General features: G+C 44.4%; 2 protein-coding genes across 2 annotated transcripts in view; one reads left to right on the top strand and one right to left on the bottom strand.

The window, feature by feature from the left end:
* Nucleotides 1–19,062, top strand: part of LOC135980857 (uncharacterized) — a 293,267-nt gene that overhangs the window by 81,745 nt on the left and 192,460 nt on the right. The window lies entirely within an intron of this gene.
* On the bottom strand, nucleotides 1,324–7,396 carry PCDH20 (protocadherin 20). The gene is made up of 2 exons (XM_005296949.5): nucleotides 6,920–7,396; nucleotides 1,324–5,407 (listed from the first exon to the last, which is right to left on the bottom strand). The coding sequence occupies exons 1-2, from the start codon at nucleotides 7,070–7,072 to the stop codon at nucleotides 2,723–2,725; spliced, it is 2,838 nt and encodes a 945-aa protein (XP_005297006.2). The 5' UTR covers nucleotides 7,073–7,396; the 3' UTR covers nucleotides 1,324–2,722.

The following is a 19,062-nucleotide window of genomic DNA, read 5'->3' as shown; positions in this document are numbered from 1 at the left end:
TGGTGCCCTGTGTGTAAGGGTTGTAGGATCAGAGCCATGATTTTACGTTTTAGTTTTTTGTTATTAAAAGTTTGGTCCTTGTTCCTGCTCCCATTTAAGTCAATGGTATAATTGTCATTGACTTCACTGGAAATGAGACCAGGCTTCTAATTTGAATAATACAGAAGTAATGCAGAAAATGCTATTTTTCTTTTGCTTAACATGCTGCTAGACTGAATAAAGGTAGTATGGAGAACTAAACTTTTCCACCAAAGCATCAAAATGTATAATAAAGAACCCAATTACAAGGAATTAGTCATATTTCTTCTGAGATAATAATCAATGTCTTTTTCATGACATGAATTTTCATAGATACGTGCCATTTTCATATATTAATAATATTAAAAGAAACAAAACAAGGTGATAAACCATAAGCATTTGACAGGTAGAATTAATTTTTTCATGGAACACAGCCATCAAACTGCTCACAAACAAAAAATGTTCTGAGAGTATATTATAGAAATGTTAATACTAAGAACTAGTTGAAATAAACCTCTGAAAATAAATTCATTTTGATAATAAGGTGGTTTGATAAAATATGGCCAGATTCTTATACTTCCACTCATGATAAGTAGCACCCCACTCAGCAAATGGCCTGCAGATTTAAATGAGTCTACAGTGGAGTAAGGTACTAGCCCAGGGGTCGGCAACCTCTGGCACGTGGCTCGCCTGGGTAAGCACCCTGGCGGGCCGGACCAGTTTGTTTACCTGCTGCCTCCGCAGGTTCGGCCGATCGCGGCTCCCACTGGCTGCGGTTCGCCGCTCCAGGCCAATGGGGACTGCGGGAAGCGGCGTGGGCCGAGGGATGTGCTGGCCGCGGCTTCCCACCACCCCCATTGGCCTGGAGCGGCGAACCGCGGTCAGTGGGAGCCGCGATCGGCTGAACCTGCGGAGGTGGCAGGTAAACAAACTGGTCTGGCCCGCCAGGGTGCTTACCCTGGCAAGCCACGTGCCAGAGGTTGCCAACCCCTGTACTATCCAAAGTGGGTGAATGTAACAAAATCTATATATAGTTGCACTGCATACTTTAAAAAGCAAGAACCTGATACTGCACCATTTAAGTCAATTTGAGCCTTGCCATTGATTCCAATGGGTGCAGGATAAGGTTCCTAAGAACAATTTTGGAGTGTATTATTTTTTGGAAGTATTATGCTTTTTAAGAATGTGCTATGTATTAAATTAAAAATAAACAAAAGAGTAAATACCTAGGTAATGATGAAAAATTGCTTGTAAACCGAGTGGTACTCTGCTTTATCATTAAAATGTTAGCACCGAGAGAAAAAGTTATTATGAAAATATATAGCTTTAATTTGCAGACATATAAACACTTTTGGTACAGTACAGACATATGATGCCAGAAATCAAAATGATTAGTTTTAAGCATAACACTTATTTACCTTGTTTACACAGATAAATTTGATGTAACCATCATACAACAGATAGTTCCCAGTTCTTACAATGAAGAGAAAATGATGCATCACTGATAAACCTGCTGCTTTGTTGCAGAGGATGCAGCAAAGAATAAATTATCGAGAAAATATGCCACCAGTCTTACAAATACGATTTTGGAATTGATACAAAAAACAAAACCAATGAAAAGGAGCCTGGAATGGTAGCCAAAAAAGGCAGAAATCAGATCTTTCACATGTAATACGAACCCAGAGAGGAGCAATAGTCAGTATAAACTAAGTTCTAGAATTGCTAATAATGTGAAGTGTTTTTTGTTTTCATCTGACAGATTAGCGTCAGTAGTATCATTTAAAAATATCTGTTATACAACCAAAGTGATGGAATACGACTGACAGATTGCTGGAAGAATAAAAATATCAACACTTCTGGGACAACGAAGGATTTAACCATTCCTTTTCTTCTTTGCATCTGGCCATATTTACTGAGATGGGCGTGTGTGTGTGTGTGTATGTTTGTTGTAAGAAATATTAAATACAATTTTTTCCCTAATAACGGCAAGTAAACTGTTGGAGCAATGGTAGTTTGTGTGAAGATATTAAGTCCGTAATAAGTGAAAGATGAAGATGTTACAGAAGTTCAAATTCTGATTACATGACAATATTTTGCATCTTTGCTCAACAGGAATTGCACTTCTTGTTAATGCCTTCTCTATCATACTGTCTAAGTATTACTCATGAGGTAAAAATTCTGTTTGTTTTACTAGTGCATGTTTCCTCCTCTTCTTTTTATCATACAACCAGTGGAATATACATTTCTTTTGTGTAAATATATGTATATCCAGATATGTTTTATATTAAAACCCATAAATATACTTTGCATTAATCTCATGGACAGTACCTCAAACAGTTCCCTGCACAGGAGCATCTGATGCCCTCTTGTGGTTAAAATGACATTTTAAACTTTTTAAACTTAAGTTTAATTCATCATTGTCTTACCTTCCTCTCTCAGTATAATCACTGATATGATGGGTTTATGATAGCTGCAAATGATGTTCATGTTTTTATAGACTCCTTGCTAGCGGTTAGTACGAAGATTTCATTAAAAAAGCTGTAATCTGAATTTGACTTTAAAAAACCTGTAAACAGCTATTTACAATTATAATATTATTAAGTTATAAATTAGTGGTCCTTCATTGTAACTGCTGTCAACATACCCAATCTGGGCATTGTCCAAGGTTTGTTAGACAGCAGTTTGGTTTATCCACATGGAAACATCAAATATTAGAAATCTCAATTGGTTTCTTCTCCAACATATGAAGGTCAATTCTTCCATTTAGTGGGATTTGTACTTCCAAATTTTCATCTGCTCTGTGATGCTTTTTCCCTTTCCGTAAACAGATGTAAATGCCCATCCCAGTTACTAAAGTGATTGAGCCCAAGCTTATTATTGACAGGGCTACTAAGGTAGGCACGCAAGATGGTGACTCCATTTTTTTATGCGTAGGCTCTATAGATATTTGTGGCTCTTTTTCCTCTATATTAATGTCAGGTTCCTTTCTTAACAAACTTTCAATATAGCTTTCATTGCTCACTGTGTCATTGACAAAAAGGTTCACCATGATTGTGGAATGGAGGGGCTCTGGATAGCCATGATCGCTAACTTTTACGAGTAGCCGGTAGAGACCATAGTCATTCTGCATCAGTGACTCTTCCAAGGTGATATTACCAGTTTTAGGGTCAATCCTAAATGATTCAGGCCGTGGACCTCTTCTACCTATGATGCTGTAAGCTATGACAGCATTCATGCCAGTGTCTTTATCTACAGCATAGACTTCTGTGATGGGAGAGCCAGGAAGAGTAGAAGGAAGTACCAACAAATAAGATGTATTAGACTGAGGAAACAAGACCAGTGGGGGGTTGTCATTAATGTCCAGAAGAAGGATAGTTATTTTGGCAGTAGAAGAAAGAGCAGGATCACCTCCATCAACAGCTTCAACCCACAAGACATAGGAACTTTGCTGCTCCCTGTCGAGGGAGACCTTAGCTCTCAAAACTCCTTTGCCAGTATCTATCACAAAAATATCACTTCCATTTACAACTGAAAGGGCTACCCATCCATTTTGCCCTGAATCAGCATCTGTAACACTGATAACTCCAATTTCCCCAAAACCTGGAAAGTTTTCTGGTACAAAAAAACTGAAATCCTTATTGATAAATCTAGGACTATTGTCATTTTTATCCAAAACTGTGATGGTGACAGTTGCTAGCGATTCTCTGGGAGGCAATCCAGAATCTATTGCTTTAACAGTATATCTGTATTTCTCTTTTTCTTCTCTGTCCAGCTGAGTGGAAACTGTAAGAACACCTGTCGTTTTATCTAAAGAAAAATATGAAGGGGCATCAGGCCCTAGAAAATAGGACACTTTCCCTCTCTCTCCACTGTCAGCATCCGTTGCATGCAATTTGGTCAAAAAAGCATTGGGAGCATTATTTTCTTCAATAGATAATTCTATTAATTGTTGAGGGAAAACTGGTGAGTTGTCGTTATCGTCCAGAACCTGTACTTTAATTATCTTGTTTACATGAAACCCCTCTGAGTTCCATGCAACCACTGATATTTCATAGAGCTGCTGTACCTCATAGTCTAAAGGCCTTGTAGTCTCTAATAAATATTCATTATTGTATGGTTTGTATGGTGACAGTTTGAATGGCCCATTGCCATCCAAAAAGCAATCCACTTTATATTTTTCATCTGGGTCTTTTATAGTAAAAAATGCTATCGGTGTGTTAACAGGCTCCAATTCTTTCAAGTAAACCACACCTTCTACTTCATTAGCTATAAAACGAGGGACCACTTCAGGGGGTCTCAACATGACTTTGATGATGGACACAAGCACAGTGGTCACAGCAGGGATACAACCAGGACCGTTGGCCAATATAGTCAACCTATGGAGCCGGGGAGCATCACCATCGATCTTACTAGAGAGCTTGATGGCTCCTGTACTTTCATCCAGATGGAACAAGTCTCTTGATGGCTGGGGGACCTTTTGACTGTAAGAGTAAGAGATCTGGGCATTGGATCCCAGGTCCATGTCAACTGCGTGGATGGTGGCCACGTGTGTCCCTGCACTGGAATTCCCATAGACGGTAACGTTGAGTTGGGAATCGCTGAACTGGGGGCAGTTGTCGTTGATGTCGCTGATGCCAATGGTGAGGGTGGCACTGCCCAGTAACGGCGGGGTCCCCCCATCCTCCGCGATGATGAGGGTGACATACTCCTCCCTGTCCTCCCTGTCCAGAGCCCCCATAACAATCAGGTAGGGGGTCCTCTCCCCACTCTCATTCTCCTCCACATCTAGGGTGAAGACCCCATAGTCGTCCTTAAGGCGGTAGGTCTGGACCGCATTGGTGCCCAGGTCAGGGTCGAGGGCCGGGTGCTCTATGGCCAGGCGGGTGTCGATGGGGGCGTTCTCGGGTACCCAGAGGCGCATGTTGGGCACGGGGAATCGTGGCGCATTGTCATTGACATCACGGATGGAGATCTTCACCTTCACCAGGCGGAAGTGCTCCTGGGGCAGCACCAGCACGTCCAGCAGCAGCAGGCAGGGCTCCGAGGATGGCGCTGGCAGAGAGGCAGATAAGCCAGCGCCGGTCTCCAGGCACAGCGCCTCGCGGTCGATCTGCAGGGCTGAGGTGTGCAGCTCCCCCGAGCGGTTGTCCAGGCTCACGTACTGGCCACCCAGGCCCTGGGAGGCCAGGCTGAAGGAGAGCACAGGCTCCCCGCGACGGGTCGGCAGACCCTCCGCAGCCACCCCATGTAGCCGCAGGTCCTGTGCCAGGCTCCCGATGAGCACCCCGGCCGGCAGCCCTTCGTTGAGACTGTAGAAGAGCTCGGTGGCGCGGCTGTAACTGGCAAAGCAGTTGAAAGGGCCGATGAAGAGCAGGAAAAGGAACAAATGCTAGGGAGAGAAAGGCACAGGGGATTAGAGAGGGACGTCCCTGGCACATGCCCAGCCAGCCCACCCTGCCCACAAGCTGCAGCCTCTCTGCGATGAAATGCACCATCTGTGCCCCAGATACACCCATACCTGCACCCCAAATATACCACCATGTGCACCACAAATACACCACTACCTATCCCCAAATACACCATGTGCACCACAAATACACCACTACCTGTAGCCCAAATATACCCCAACTGCACCTTAACTACATCACCATCTCCACCACAAATATGCCACCAATTACCCTCTAAATACATCACCATCTGCACCGCAAATATACCAGATAAAAACCAGTCACCTGCCCATCTGTGCTCCAAATATACCACCAACTACCCACAAATACACAACCTTCAGCACCACAAATACACCACTACTACCCCCCCAAATACACCATCATCTGCATTCCAAAACCATCAGTCTAGACCCCGAATATATCATAATCTTACCCAAAATACACCATTTTCACCACCATCTTTCACTCATATCCACCACTATGTGCATTCCAAATACCCAAACGTTTGCCCCCTAATTACACCACCAAATACATGAGCTCCTGTCCTCAAATACACCCAAACCATCTGCAATATCTGTTCCTCACACAAACCCATATAACAATGTGCACCAAATACACCCTCTGCATCAGACACACCACCATAAGCATCAGATATGCCACCCTCTGCACCCAACAACGGACACGTGCACCACTCACCCCCCCCCCCCAAAGAAACCGCCTGCACCAAATACACCACACACTGTGCACCAGATGCATTATCCACTTCGCATAGACAGTCTACACCGCCGCATCCATCAAACAGGTCATGCACACCAACTATCGTAACCAAATAGACCATGTCACAGATGTGCCTATTTGCCTCCGATGGCCCTGTTGCACAACCCCCAATGCAGCCCCGTGTACACCAAACAGACTATGCAGGGAAGTTTACCATCAGCACCAAGAACACCTCACACAGAGGAGCAAAGGGGGCTCCCCGTTCATGTAGCCCAGAGCTCGGTGTTCAAGTTTCAATTCCCGTCTAACAGGTAAGTACTGACCCTCACCAGCCCCCTTCTTCCTCCGCAGGACTCACCCGAAACGCAAACAGAAGCGCCTGAAAAGATTATGCAAAAAAACTGGCCCTTTCTGATTGCCAAGCCAGCTCTGCATTTGGAAACTGATTCACGTAACTTCGTCTCCAGCCTCGGGGAGTTCTTCTCCCCTCCATTTAAAACCATTCTCCTGTCAGTGTAATGGCTTAAACGGTTCTTTGACATAAACAAAGACCCCCCCCCCAGCTTTGATTGCTGTTGGTAGAGGTGCTACAGCCAACAGGACCCATTGATCGCTCACGATGAAGTTTAGATCGAGCTAGAGCATTTGCTTTTTTTGTTTGTTTGTTTTTAAACCCCAACCGCTTCTCCTGGGCACGAGCTCACAACTTGCAGGGCTCCCCCGCACACATCCCCTACCTGCAGGTTTCTGTGGCTGGTGGTGCGCCCAGCGCTGCGTAGGTGCCCCATCTCCAGCTGCCGGTGCCTGCTCCTCGGAAGCCAGCTTGCTCCTAGGGCTTGCGAGCGCCTGCCAGTCCCTTGGTAGTTCATTCCCTCTGAAACTGCAGTCATTTAGCTCCTGGTGTGAAGGCAGCAGAAGACACTCCCCTCTCTGCTCATGCAAATCGCTGGGAGAACTTCAGCCAATAGTCACAGGCACATCAATTAACAAAGGGCTCGGATGGGGAGAGAGGGAGCGCGCGAGGGAAAGCGAGGCACGGCCCCTGGCATTCTCTGCTCCGGGCTGCTGTGGCGAGGTACACGAGGAGCCCGGCACGGCGCCCTGTGTGCAGGAGCGCAGAGCCCCGGGGGCGGGAACGCACCAGCCCGCCGCTAGGTTTAGCACCGTAATCGCACAGAGCGTGGGGCTCTGCCAGCTGAGCTCTCACCAGCTGCAAACCCGTCCAGAGGAAAACGCTGTCAACAGGCGCCACCCCGGTGCATTCCGCGGGGACAGCTGAGGCTGTGCCCTCGGACTCCGGGCAGCGTTTCAGAGGACGCTGTCTTTGCAGACTGGAGTTTGGGGGAGGCCAGGAGGCAGAGGGATGCAGCGAGTGCCACTGATGCGTGTCACCCTCTCCAAAGCACTGCCCAGAAATCGGGCTGCGATCCGGACTGAAGCTAGTAGGCAGACTGGATTGTGGCGCTAATCAACCCAGTCTAAATTAATCCAGCCGCAGCAGCATATGTAGTCATATTTTCAGCCTGAGCTCCCAAGGAGAAGGGGGGGGGGGGAATGTCCTGTAAAATGGGGGTAATAACAACAGCGTTTCCCCTTCTTGCTTTGGAATCTCGTTTCCTTTTAGTTAAAGAATAATCAATTGGATCTGAATCAATAGGCTCATTGGAACAATCCAATTTCTATCATGTCAGGTCTCTGATAATGTTCCCGACACAGTTTGATGTTTCCCTGCACTGCTCCCAACTCTTCTTTCTGCTTCACAGCAGATACTCTGGGCCTGATTTTACCTTTTTATACCATCCCTTTCAATTAGAAGGTTGAGTATCAGAGGGGTAGCCGTGTTAGTCTGGATCTGTAAAAGCAGCAAAGAGTCCTGTGGCACCTTATAGACTAACAGACGTATTGGAGCATGAGTGAATACCCACTTCGTCGGATGCATGTAGTGGAAATTTCCAGAGGCAGGTATAAATATGGAAGCAAGAATGAGTCCGGCTAGAGATAAGGAGGTTAGTTCAATCAGGGAGGATGAGGAACTCTTCTAGCAGTTGAGGTGTGAACACCAAGGGAGGAGAAATTGCTTTTGTAGTTGGCTAGCAATTCAGTCTTTGTTTAATCCTGAGCTGATGGTGTCAAATTTGTAGATGAACTGAAGCTCAGCAGTTTCTCCTTGAAGTCTGGTCCTGAAGTATTTTGCTGCAGGATGGCTACCTTTAAATCTGCTATTGTGTGTCCAGGGAGGTTGAAGAGTTCTCCTACAGGTTTTTGTATATTGCCATTCCTAATATCTGATTTGCGTCCATTTATCCTTTTACGTAGGGATTGTGCCACAATTAGAAGGTTATTGACCTCCTGGCACCAGCCATTTAGCTGCTCCTAGGGATCACATTTCACCATGTTAAGAGTTAACTTGGCCAGAAAGGCTCTACTCTGAGGAGTTTGTAGCCAGGGTGCAGTCTCCACTGGGTGAAGGGCCACACCCACATTTAGTTAAATCAATCCACTGCTGAATACTTCTGGATTCCTCACTAAAACTTCACAGAGCAGCAGCTACTAATAATGCTTTCTACACCTGACAGCTGGCTAACAGACTTTGTCCCACCCTGAGAAAAAATTACCTGGTGTCATTGGGTATGTCGACACTGTCAGATTAAAAAACCTACAGCATGGAGTGTTAGAGCCCAGATCAGCTGACTCGGGCTTACCTTGCTTCGGTTGTGGGGCTGAGAATTGCAATGTACACATTCAGACTCAGGATGCAGCCTGGGCTCCGAGACCCTTTCCCTTGCAGGGTTTCAGAGCCCAGGCTCCAATGCGTAAAATGCAATTTTACCCCAAGCCCTGCAAGTCTGACTCAGCTGACGGGCCAGCCACACACTTTTATCACAGTGTAGAAGTATCCATTAATACATACTTTGGTTATTTCCCAGCTGGATTACAGGAATGCAGTGTATCTAGTCATGCAACCATCAGATTTTAAGAAGCTCCAACTTGTACAGAATACAATGATACTTTTCCATATCAACACAGACTACTGAAAGTACAGCAAATCTGCCATCTGCTCTTTCCATTGGCTCTCCATAGAATCTCAGGTTAAATTCAAGATCTCTCTGCCTTAATTTTTGAGGTGCTGAATGGTTTGGGCCCCCAGATACTGAAAGATTCTCTAATGCTCCATGATGAGGACTATGGCTGACAGTTACATTTCTCAGGTACAATGGAGCTGTCCACCACAAGAATAAAAGATTGTGTATCAGACAGAGCTGTCTTGGTGGCCAGTCCAGGACTGTGGAGTGCACTCCCCCAGGATCAAAGAACCACCTCAAAACTTCTCTGCTTTCCATTCTAGGTGCAAGGTGCAGCTCTTGGACCTTGCCTTGAATAATAAAAACACAGCACAGCAGATAGTACATAAATAAAATACATCAATAATAATAATAAACAAAAAACAACCCCCCGCCCCCATGGAGAAAAAAGGGGAAAAAGAGTAAGTCAGACTAAATAAGATCAGTCTCATGGTTGTATATACTTCTGGAAAGCACTCAGATATTACAGTGGTGAAGAAACTGTACGAATCTGAATAGAAGAGAATAGAACCTTCTGACACTGACTTCCTCTGAGACCTCAAGCAAGTCAGATTAGCTTCTCTGTCTTATTTTCTCCAGTTGTAAAATACACAAAGAACAAGATTGTTTTTAGGATTCAGAGTCCAATCCTACTTTTACTGAGGTCAATGGGAGCAGGAACAGGCCCTAATTTGTTCAGTGATTCCCTTTGAAACATAATATCAAATTTATTATCTACACTACACCAAAAAATTACAATACAACAATAATCATATGTGCCTCAAAAAGTAAAACATGTGCTACGAACAAATGAACTGGTAGTATTTATTATTCACCGATCTCTAGGGTTCTGAAACCACTCAGAGTATTTTTCCCTTATAAATTGCTTAGCTCTTTACCATTCTATTCTAGCAAAAATAGAACAGGCAGTACATACAGTGTATACAGGTCAGAGGATACATGTATAATTTAAGGAATAAATCAAATTACTCAAGTGCCTTTCTAAATTTTCAGCCACCTGCACAATATTGAAGACCTGTCAATACTAAAGGTGCTCAGATGCTCAATCCTTTTTAGTTTAGTCTAGCTGGACATAATGAGGCCTACATCGGGTCTCTTTCTGGTCTACCTCTAATGGTTACTAAGGGTAGAATGTTGGCTCCACTGAAGTCAATAGGAGCTTTGCCACTGATTTCAATGGGGTCAGGATTTCACCGCAAAAGTCCTCTGGTTAATGGTCTCAGAGGCAGGCTTAGGACTTTATGAAGAATGAGTTTGAGGCCTCCACAGAACTTCCATCACCTGGAGTCTGATTCTCTCTTTCCAGCCTCCCTTATCACAATTTCTACCCTAGTAAAATAGCTATCCATTTTGCTCCTCTCATTCTGCTTCTTAATCAGTATCTCTTTACATAGGCATGTGCCATCTGCATCTTTGTATTAGCAACAAGTCCCTACTGATGACCAGTTTAAAGAATGTCAAAATGCTATTATGGGAAGGGCAGAAAAGATTAAAAAGAAAACTTCAGCAAAAAAATTGTTTATGAGAGTCTTTTCCAAAGCACCCAGACATTTGATGGCTGATTTCTACAGATCTCCAGACTGATGGCAAATTTTCTACAGGGAAACAAGACATTTAGTAGTTGTCCTTTCTATTTCAATAGTAGGAGATCTATTTTAAAGAAAAATGTATTTTTACTTTGCCTTTTGCTATGTATAGTCCTACTGACACTAAGTTTACACACTTTTCTCAATAAGATAGCACCTCCCAGAATGCTGTAACTCAGCCAAAATTCTGGGTGTGTTATAATTAGGCAATAAGAAGGAACACGTAGGTACCCTTCTGTGGGATTATTGTTTGCCTCCGGTGAGTTACAAGGCATGAGATTGAAGATTAAGTGACAACCACCCAAGAAGCAGAACAATTATCCATAAATATATTAGCTGGGTTACTGCTACCGTGAAATACAAATGATGAAATGAATGAGAGATTCAGAACAGTTATTCAGCTTTATTGAAAAGGAACCCTGAAAATATTGTTTTCAGCAAACCAGACACCTTGGGCAGTATGCTAACAATCCATAAAGGATCGTCTGGATGAAGGGCATGCCTACAGCCCCCTCAGTCCCTATAATACAGCAGCAAACAGCCAGCTCTTTCTGCCAACCTCTGGTTCTACTGAGACTCCCCAATGACTCTGCAGAGCTGGGTTGACAGATTCCCCAGAACCCCTAGCCTGGGTGTAAATAGAAGTGTGAATGGTGAGGCACTGCTTAGGAGAGTGAAATACAAACATGTCAGAGAAACCCTATGTGCCCAAACTCTGGCTCTCTACACACCCAGGCAGTTCCTCTCATGTCTACACTGTTATTTTTAGCCAGGTAGTGTTCAGCTGCCTCCCCACTGCCAAAGCATTTTCCCACTTCAGGGAGAGACACTGGCTGCAGGGAAAAGCTCTGGTAGAGGGGAACTTGTTGGCTCTCTCCCTGCCAGAGCCTTTCACTGCCGCATGTAGATACACACCACCACTTTTATTATTAGCAGTAGAAGCTGCCTATTGTCTTGGTTCTGGGCAAGGAGAATGACCCACATCCTGCCCTCCCCATGAAAAGTTCTTTTTGGGTGGCAGAGTCTACTGTTGGGAAGCTGCAACTAGTTCCCTATGACAGGTAACGGTCTGATTTTCAAAAGTGCTGAGTATCTGGTGCTCCCACTGGTTACAGTGTGAGCTGTGATTGCTCAGAATCTTTGTAAATCAGGTCCTAAGTGACCAACCAGTCCCCATGATAGAGCAATGGACAGGGGCAGCAAACCGCTGCTTCCCCTGAAGACACCAAAGGTAGTTAGGAGTCCTGGGACCAGGCTGTGAGAAGCCGCTTCAGAGTTTGTAAACCCCAGCTATCTAGTTAAGCCTGCAGGGGTCGATTCATTACAAACTCTTGCAAAATGAACCTGCAGGATTCAGTTCATAAACCTCTCATGAACCCATCCCTGGAGCAGTCATACCTCTTTACTTTGAAGCTTAGTTGAGAGGGGATACCTTTCTAGTCTACTCAATATCTGTTGTGGGTTGAGCTAACCCTGAAACTGAAAGACACCATACATTTGATTGGTGAATCTGTGTGAAGAGAAAAAGAAACAGAGAAAACCTTTGACAGCACTTTAATGTACTTCATTTCCAAACATTTTTGAAGTTTGAAAAACATTCTTTTCTTTGGTTATTTTAATTTGTGCATGTCTTCAGATTTCCTCTTTTCTGCCTGGAGTAGAAGCAGAAATGCTGTGGCATTGTGAAAAAGATTACCTTCAATTTATTTACAGCTTGATCACAATAGTGTTCTGAAAAGGAAAACTAATTAAAAGTTTATTAACTAAGTGCATGTATGTTTCTAAAACTAATTAGAAGGGAGGGATTGACTCAGATTGTATTCAAACTCTTCTTTTATACTAGTGTTTTTTACATCATATTACGGAGTATATTAGCGTCAATTTCACTCAGTTCTTGTGGAAGCCTGTAAATAATAATGATATGATTTTTATATCATAGTAGCCAAAGCAAAGGCTGTGATACAGTACTAATATGATACAGCTGAAAATTGTTAATACCATAAGTCTTTCATTATATTGCTTATCACATTAGCACAGGGACAGCGTTCCAGCTTCTGCCAGCTTACTTTCTACACACTGCCTGTAAGTATAAGGGACTCATGAATATTTAAATGTTTGTGAATAGGGTTCTCATTGACATTAAGCCACAGCTTCTGAGCTGAAGTTGCAGCCTTCTCATGCCAGAAATCAGATTTTCAATGAACATCCTGTGACTAGCAATGGAACACAGCACATTAAAGGATCACTGTGACATGCCAGGTAGTTATCAGATCATAGAGGTACGTGCCTACTGGGCTCCAAGTAGCTTGCCATGTGCCATTCGGTTCCTATTGGCCAACTAGCCACAGGCTGCAATTCTGTGAGATGGAAATGTTTTTTAGATAGTGGATATAATGCTGCTGCGTAGCTCAGTTTCCTGTGGTTGCTGTGGCAGCTGCAGCACCAGAAGTTTTCCGGCTTCTCCTCTGTTGCTTCCTCTGGATTGTTTTGCATAAATTACCTTTTCAGACTGAGTTCCTAGCTTCACTTTGAAATACATGGAATGTGTTGTGATCCCATATGGAGGACTACATGTATTAGGCTATATAGTATAATGTGCTAAGGTTTGCTTAATTGAAAATGGGACAATTTGAATTTTCTTAGGACCAGATTCTGCCATCCACTCAGTCTTTAATCAGGCAGAAGTCCCATTAACTCCAAGGAGCATTTTCCTGAGTAAGGAATAAGTATGATGATATGTAGGATTTGGGCCAAACTGCCTATTTTCTTTGGACAGGTTAGTTGACGAGGTTTCAGAAGCTTCCTAGGCTTGGTTCACAAGACCTTTGTCAAATAGAAAATGTTTCTCAAATCAAGAAGCATGCACAGTGTCTCTTTGAACTGATGAAAAGGCTACTAGCTATATTATTGAAGAATTATTTTAGATTTATTAATTATTGTTATCAACCCAACTCTATATTGAGATGAGAAATCAACAGTGGTGTCCATTCATATGGAGCTCAGTGCACAGACAGAGCCTATCTCACTGTTAAAGTTGGGCAATTAAGGTACAATATTTTTGCAAATATTTGCTTGAACTTTTAAAAAGAATTTGCTTCGTCTGTATTCATACTCTCTTTGTGTTCACTTTTCATGTATATTATAGGAAACAAGTTTATTGGCCAGAATAGCTGCAGCAGAGAATTTTAAATGAACTTCACAGAATATGCATAGAAAGTTAATTTTCAATTTGTAATCACAATATTTACACTAAAAACCTGATTTTAAAAGTTATGTTCATTCAATCAGGCAACAGCAACATAATTTATGATCTACATTTTCAGTCAAAGGATCATGAATATCAGATAAACTCCTCACCAGTGGGCTACAAACCAGAATTATTTACAGAAATCCTTTGGCAAATAATTTCAAACAGTGATTCAATTTTAGGGTGGGAAAGTTATCTGTCCACAGTCTGTTTTCAAAAAAGCCAAATTTCACTGGATACATTATTTTTTATGAATTAATAACATAGCTGTATTCAGTCCAAAACAGCCACTGCACACAAAAATGATGCCTCAGATAAGAGAAATAACAATTTATAGCAAAATTTTGCTTGTTTTCTTTCCCCAAATATGACAGTGCTTGGATTTGACAAAACTGATGTAAATATGGTAAAGATAGTTGTAGAGTTTGATTTCTTAAACACCTTTTAGCAATGTACATTTCTAGGACTCTATATAATAATTTAAGAAATCCAAAATTCAGCAACCAGTTGAATAAAAGTCAAAAGGCATTCTAGGGTGAATTGCTGCAGTACAGATAAAATTATCTAGTGTTTTACTTCTTCAGATTGCAATTTTCTTCAGGAAAAAACAATATTCTTTACAAAAAATTAAAATTGCATAATTCAGTAGGTAAATGAGCAGCTTCTATATAAAGATGAAACTTTTCTCTAAAATTCATTGCAATATAAGATTGTAAATGAAATAGAAATGAATATATAGTGCTATTCCAAACATATAAATTGAGCCAAATTGTCCTACCTGGCACAGTTAACAAGATACCCATGGTTACAGTCCCTTACTCTTTAGAGGTGTAAAAAGCTCAATTCCAACGGTTAAGCCAATGAACAGGTGTATACAAATGCTAGCTAAACTAACTTTTGCATGGTTGATAGCCCTTCTGGCACAGCTTAGCCCCACTGACATACTCCTAAATCATACTGCTATGTATAGGCTCTGTATTATAAATAAATTGGCTGAGATGAGCTTGCAGCAAAGAAGGAACAATAAAAGAAACCCTGAAGTAACATAAGCTGAAGTTACTATGATTTGAAATGTATATATCATGCTACAAAGTGATGTGCAAAGAGTCTTTGTTGTATCTTCTGCATAATACTATATTTAGTCTGGTCAGAACAAGACACTGATTTTAAATTAGTTTTTTTTTTTTAAATAAAATAGCATTTGAAAGTATATCATTTTTAAATAAAAAAACAATTTAGAATCAAGAGAATAGTCCAGTATGTGAGAAAGGATCTTTACTAATGTAACCCTTCTGCCCATCTAAGTTGGCAGCAACAAGGGCCGGGTTCTGTATCTAGGGGTTCCGTTTCAATAACGCAATGCAAAACCGGCTCGAGCCCCCACCCAGTGACCTGGGACAATTACATACCACCCCCTGGGCACCTCTAAGAGGCAATACTTCCCCTCTCGCAAGTACGGAGTCTGAGTGTAACAGAAAATGTTTAATAACATGAGGTAAACAACATCAGCATTAAATGGAAAAAACACCACAACTAGAGTTTTTAGACCAAACCATGAGCGAAGACCCACCCCAGCAAATTGGGCCGTGTCCTCTCCCGTTGGTTCTTGAAACCAGCGACCCAAGAATCACCAAAGTCCCAAAAGTCCACCAATCCCAAAGTCTCTTGGGTCCAGCAACCCAAGAATCACAAAAGTCCCAAAAGTCCGACAACCCCCCAAAGTCTCTGTCCATGATCAGTGCAGCCCCAGAGTTCAAAGGGGGGGGGTGAGCAGGGTGTTAAGGGGCACCTTACGTGATCCGAGGCCAACCGGCTGCTTCTCTGTGGGGTTCCACTGCAGCCTTCACCACGAACTGCTCCACTCCACCCGCAGTCCCACGAACTGCTCTGGCAGCCGCTCCGCTCCGCTCCGCTCACCGACCTGTGAGCCGCGCTGCTCCGCTCTGCTCCGCTCACCGACCTGTGAGCCGCTCCGCTCCGCTCACCGACCTGTGAGCTGCACCGCTCCGCTCACCGACCTGTGAGCTGCTCCGCTCCGCTCCAGCCGTCCCTTGGGCCGCTCCCACAAAGCTCTGCTCTGCTAGCTGCTCCTCCAGCCGCTCCGCTCACCGACCTGTGAGCCGCTCCGCTCCGCTCACTCCCCGCTAAGCTAAGTTAGCTTAGCTATAGCTTCAGGCTCCCCCACTAGTTAACACAGCCTCAGTGATCTCAGCTCTTAAATAGCTTTAGCTCTTTTGTGATTTCAGCTCTTAGTGATTTCAGCTAGTAGTAGGGGAGCCCCAGTGCTGGTGCACTATTGGCCCAAAGCGAACTCAGCTCAGCAGTCTGTAACTAGACTCCTAAGGGAATCAAAGTCAGCTCTGACATTCAACAGTGGAGAGAGGAGGTAGTGCAATTGGTGTTTCAACCCCCTTGGGGAGGGGGCCACACCATCAGGTACAAATACCTGTCCCCATCCTCTCTCAATTCACTGGGTTTTGTAACCCATGCCCCTTGACAAGCAAATGCTACTTAGGTAATGGTGAATGACTCACTCAGTCCTTCTGTCATACACCAGTTCCACTGGCCTTGATTCACAGAATCAGGGTAACAAAACTTTATTCTTCCTGCCCCAATAACAGAGAAACTGGGGATCCCACACCAGCCAAAGTAACCACTTTGAGTTGCTGTTGTTTCCTGCCAGGCGAGTGGGTGTGCCTATGCAAACAAGATCAGCCCCTGGAGTTCTTTTCCACACTCGCCATAATTCACCACCAGATGTCAGGGTAGAGCTCATCCTGACTCTGCTTACATCCTCCCCCCAGCCGAAAATTTGTCGTCCCGACAAATCACACTCCCTGTTATAACAACTCACTGGTTCCCTCCAAAGGGCCTCAGATAACCCACTTTAGCTTCCACAAGCCTGTGTGCTAAACATATTGGTTCCTCACTAGTTACCCCAGGTGCATCATAAGTCAACCGTTTTACTGGTCTTATTACCCTGTCTCGTCTATTGAGAATCTCTGTTGCCGTGGTGGGCGGGACAGCCTCTTGACCGATGGATGGAGAGGTTTCCTTTGAGGGTCCCTCGGCTACTGGCATAGGCCCCTGCATTTCTAGGTCTAACAGTGGAGGGTCCAAGGTGCCCAGGACATCCTCCACCTGTATGTCTCCACTGTCCAATAACCTGGGTGTGTCATCACATGGGGGTCCCACCAGTGGCTCAGGGGTGTCAGGAATGGGCCTAAATACTTCTGCCATGGGGTTTAGGGTGGAAGAAGAGGGGCTCTCTGTTGATTCAGCCGATCGAGACTGAAATCTTGTCTCCATCCCAGGGTACACCATGGTTGTGTCTTCCTCCTCAGACTCACTCTCAGATGTGCTGCATGGGGGTAGGTTAGCTGCAGGGGGCTGGCTGTCCACGTTGGAGGGCGGCTTTGGTCCAGCACCTTCGTTCTGCCCAGTTGCCCTGTTGTGGCCCATCTCATACGGGGTGCCTACCAATTCCCCCACAGGGAGCAAAAGGTTTCTATGCACTGTCTTTGTCTGCCCTGGACCCTCTTCAGGTTTGATCTTGTAGACCGGCAGGTCTCCTAGCTTTTCCATCACCAAGTAAGGTATTGCCTTCCATCTGTCGGCTATCTTGTGTTTGCCAGCAATACCCAAATTTCGCAGCAGAACTCTGTCCCCCGGCTGGAGTTCTTGCAGACGTACCCTAGCATCATATCGATGTTTGTTGCGGTCGGCGTTCTTCCGAGCCGCAGATGTAGCTAAGTGATAAGCATCCCGCAGCTTTTCTCTCAGTCGGGATACATATTGCTGATGAGTTTCATAGCTATCTCCATCCTCTGATACACCAAAGCACAGGTCTATGGGTAATCTTGGTTCTCGTCCAAACATTAAGAGATATGGGGTGACTCCTGTAGCATCATTCTTTGTGGCATTGTAGGCGTGCACCAGATATGCAACATGTTGGCTCCAGGTTGCTTTCTGCTCTGGTCGCAAAGTCCCCAACATATCTAATAGGGTTCGGTTGAACCTCTCTGGCTGAGGATCACCTTGCGGGTGATAAGGCGTTGTTCTAGACTTCTTAATTCCCGCTATCCTCAGCACCTCCTTCAGAAGATGACTCTCAAAGTCCCGCCCCTGATCCGAGTGTATCCGGGCTGGAAATCCATAAACTGAGAAATATTTCTCCCACAGTACTCGAGCAACCGTGGTGGCCCTCTGATCACGCGTGGGATATGCCTGCGCATATCGTGTATAATGGTCAGTCACTACTAGAATGTTCCCAATATTCCTCTTGTCTACTTCTAAAGACAAGAAATCGATGCATACCAGTTCCAAAGGTTTGGTGCTGGTGATGTTCTTGAGATATGCAGCCCTCGTGGGCAGAGTTTTCCTTTGAACACATCGAGCGCAGGTCTCACATTTCCTGCGAACATCTTCAGCCATCCGAGGCCAATAGAATCTACTACGAAGAAGTTCCAGGGTCCTCTCCATCCCTAAATGTCCAAAGTCATCATGCAGGGCCCTCATGGCCAGGGCTCTGTACTCTTTTGGCAGCACTAGCTGTGCTCGTTGCTTTTGTAAAGGGTCTGTGGTCACTCGATGTAGCACTCCCTGAATCAGTTTTAGTTTGGTCCATTCTCTCAATAGTAGTTTACCCTCCGGGTTAGGTGGGACAACCACAGCTGGGCTTCGCCCCTCCCTTTTGGCAAGTAGTGTATCACGAATGCCAATATCTTGCAGCTGGGCTTCCTGCCCCAATAACAGAGAAACTGGGGATCCCACACCAGCCAAAGTAACCACTTTGAGTTGCTGTTGTTTCCTGCCAGGCGAGTGGGTGTGCCTATGCAAACAAGATCAGCCCCTGGAGTTCTTTTCCACACTCGCCATAATTCACCACCAGATGTCAGGGTAGAGCTCATCCTGACTCTGTCTCTGTCCATGATCAGTGCAGCCCCAGAGTTCAAAGGGGGGGG

Source organism: Chrysemys picta, chromosome 1 (assembly GCF_011386835.1).
Source record: "Chrysemys picta bellii isolate R12L10 chromosome 1, ASM1138683v2, whole genome shotgun sequence".
Lineage (NCBI taxonomy): Eukaryota > Metazoa > Chordata > Testudines > Emydidae > Chrysemys > Chrysemys picta.
This window is presented reverse-complemented; position numbering and strand designations above follow the sequence as displayed.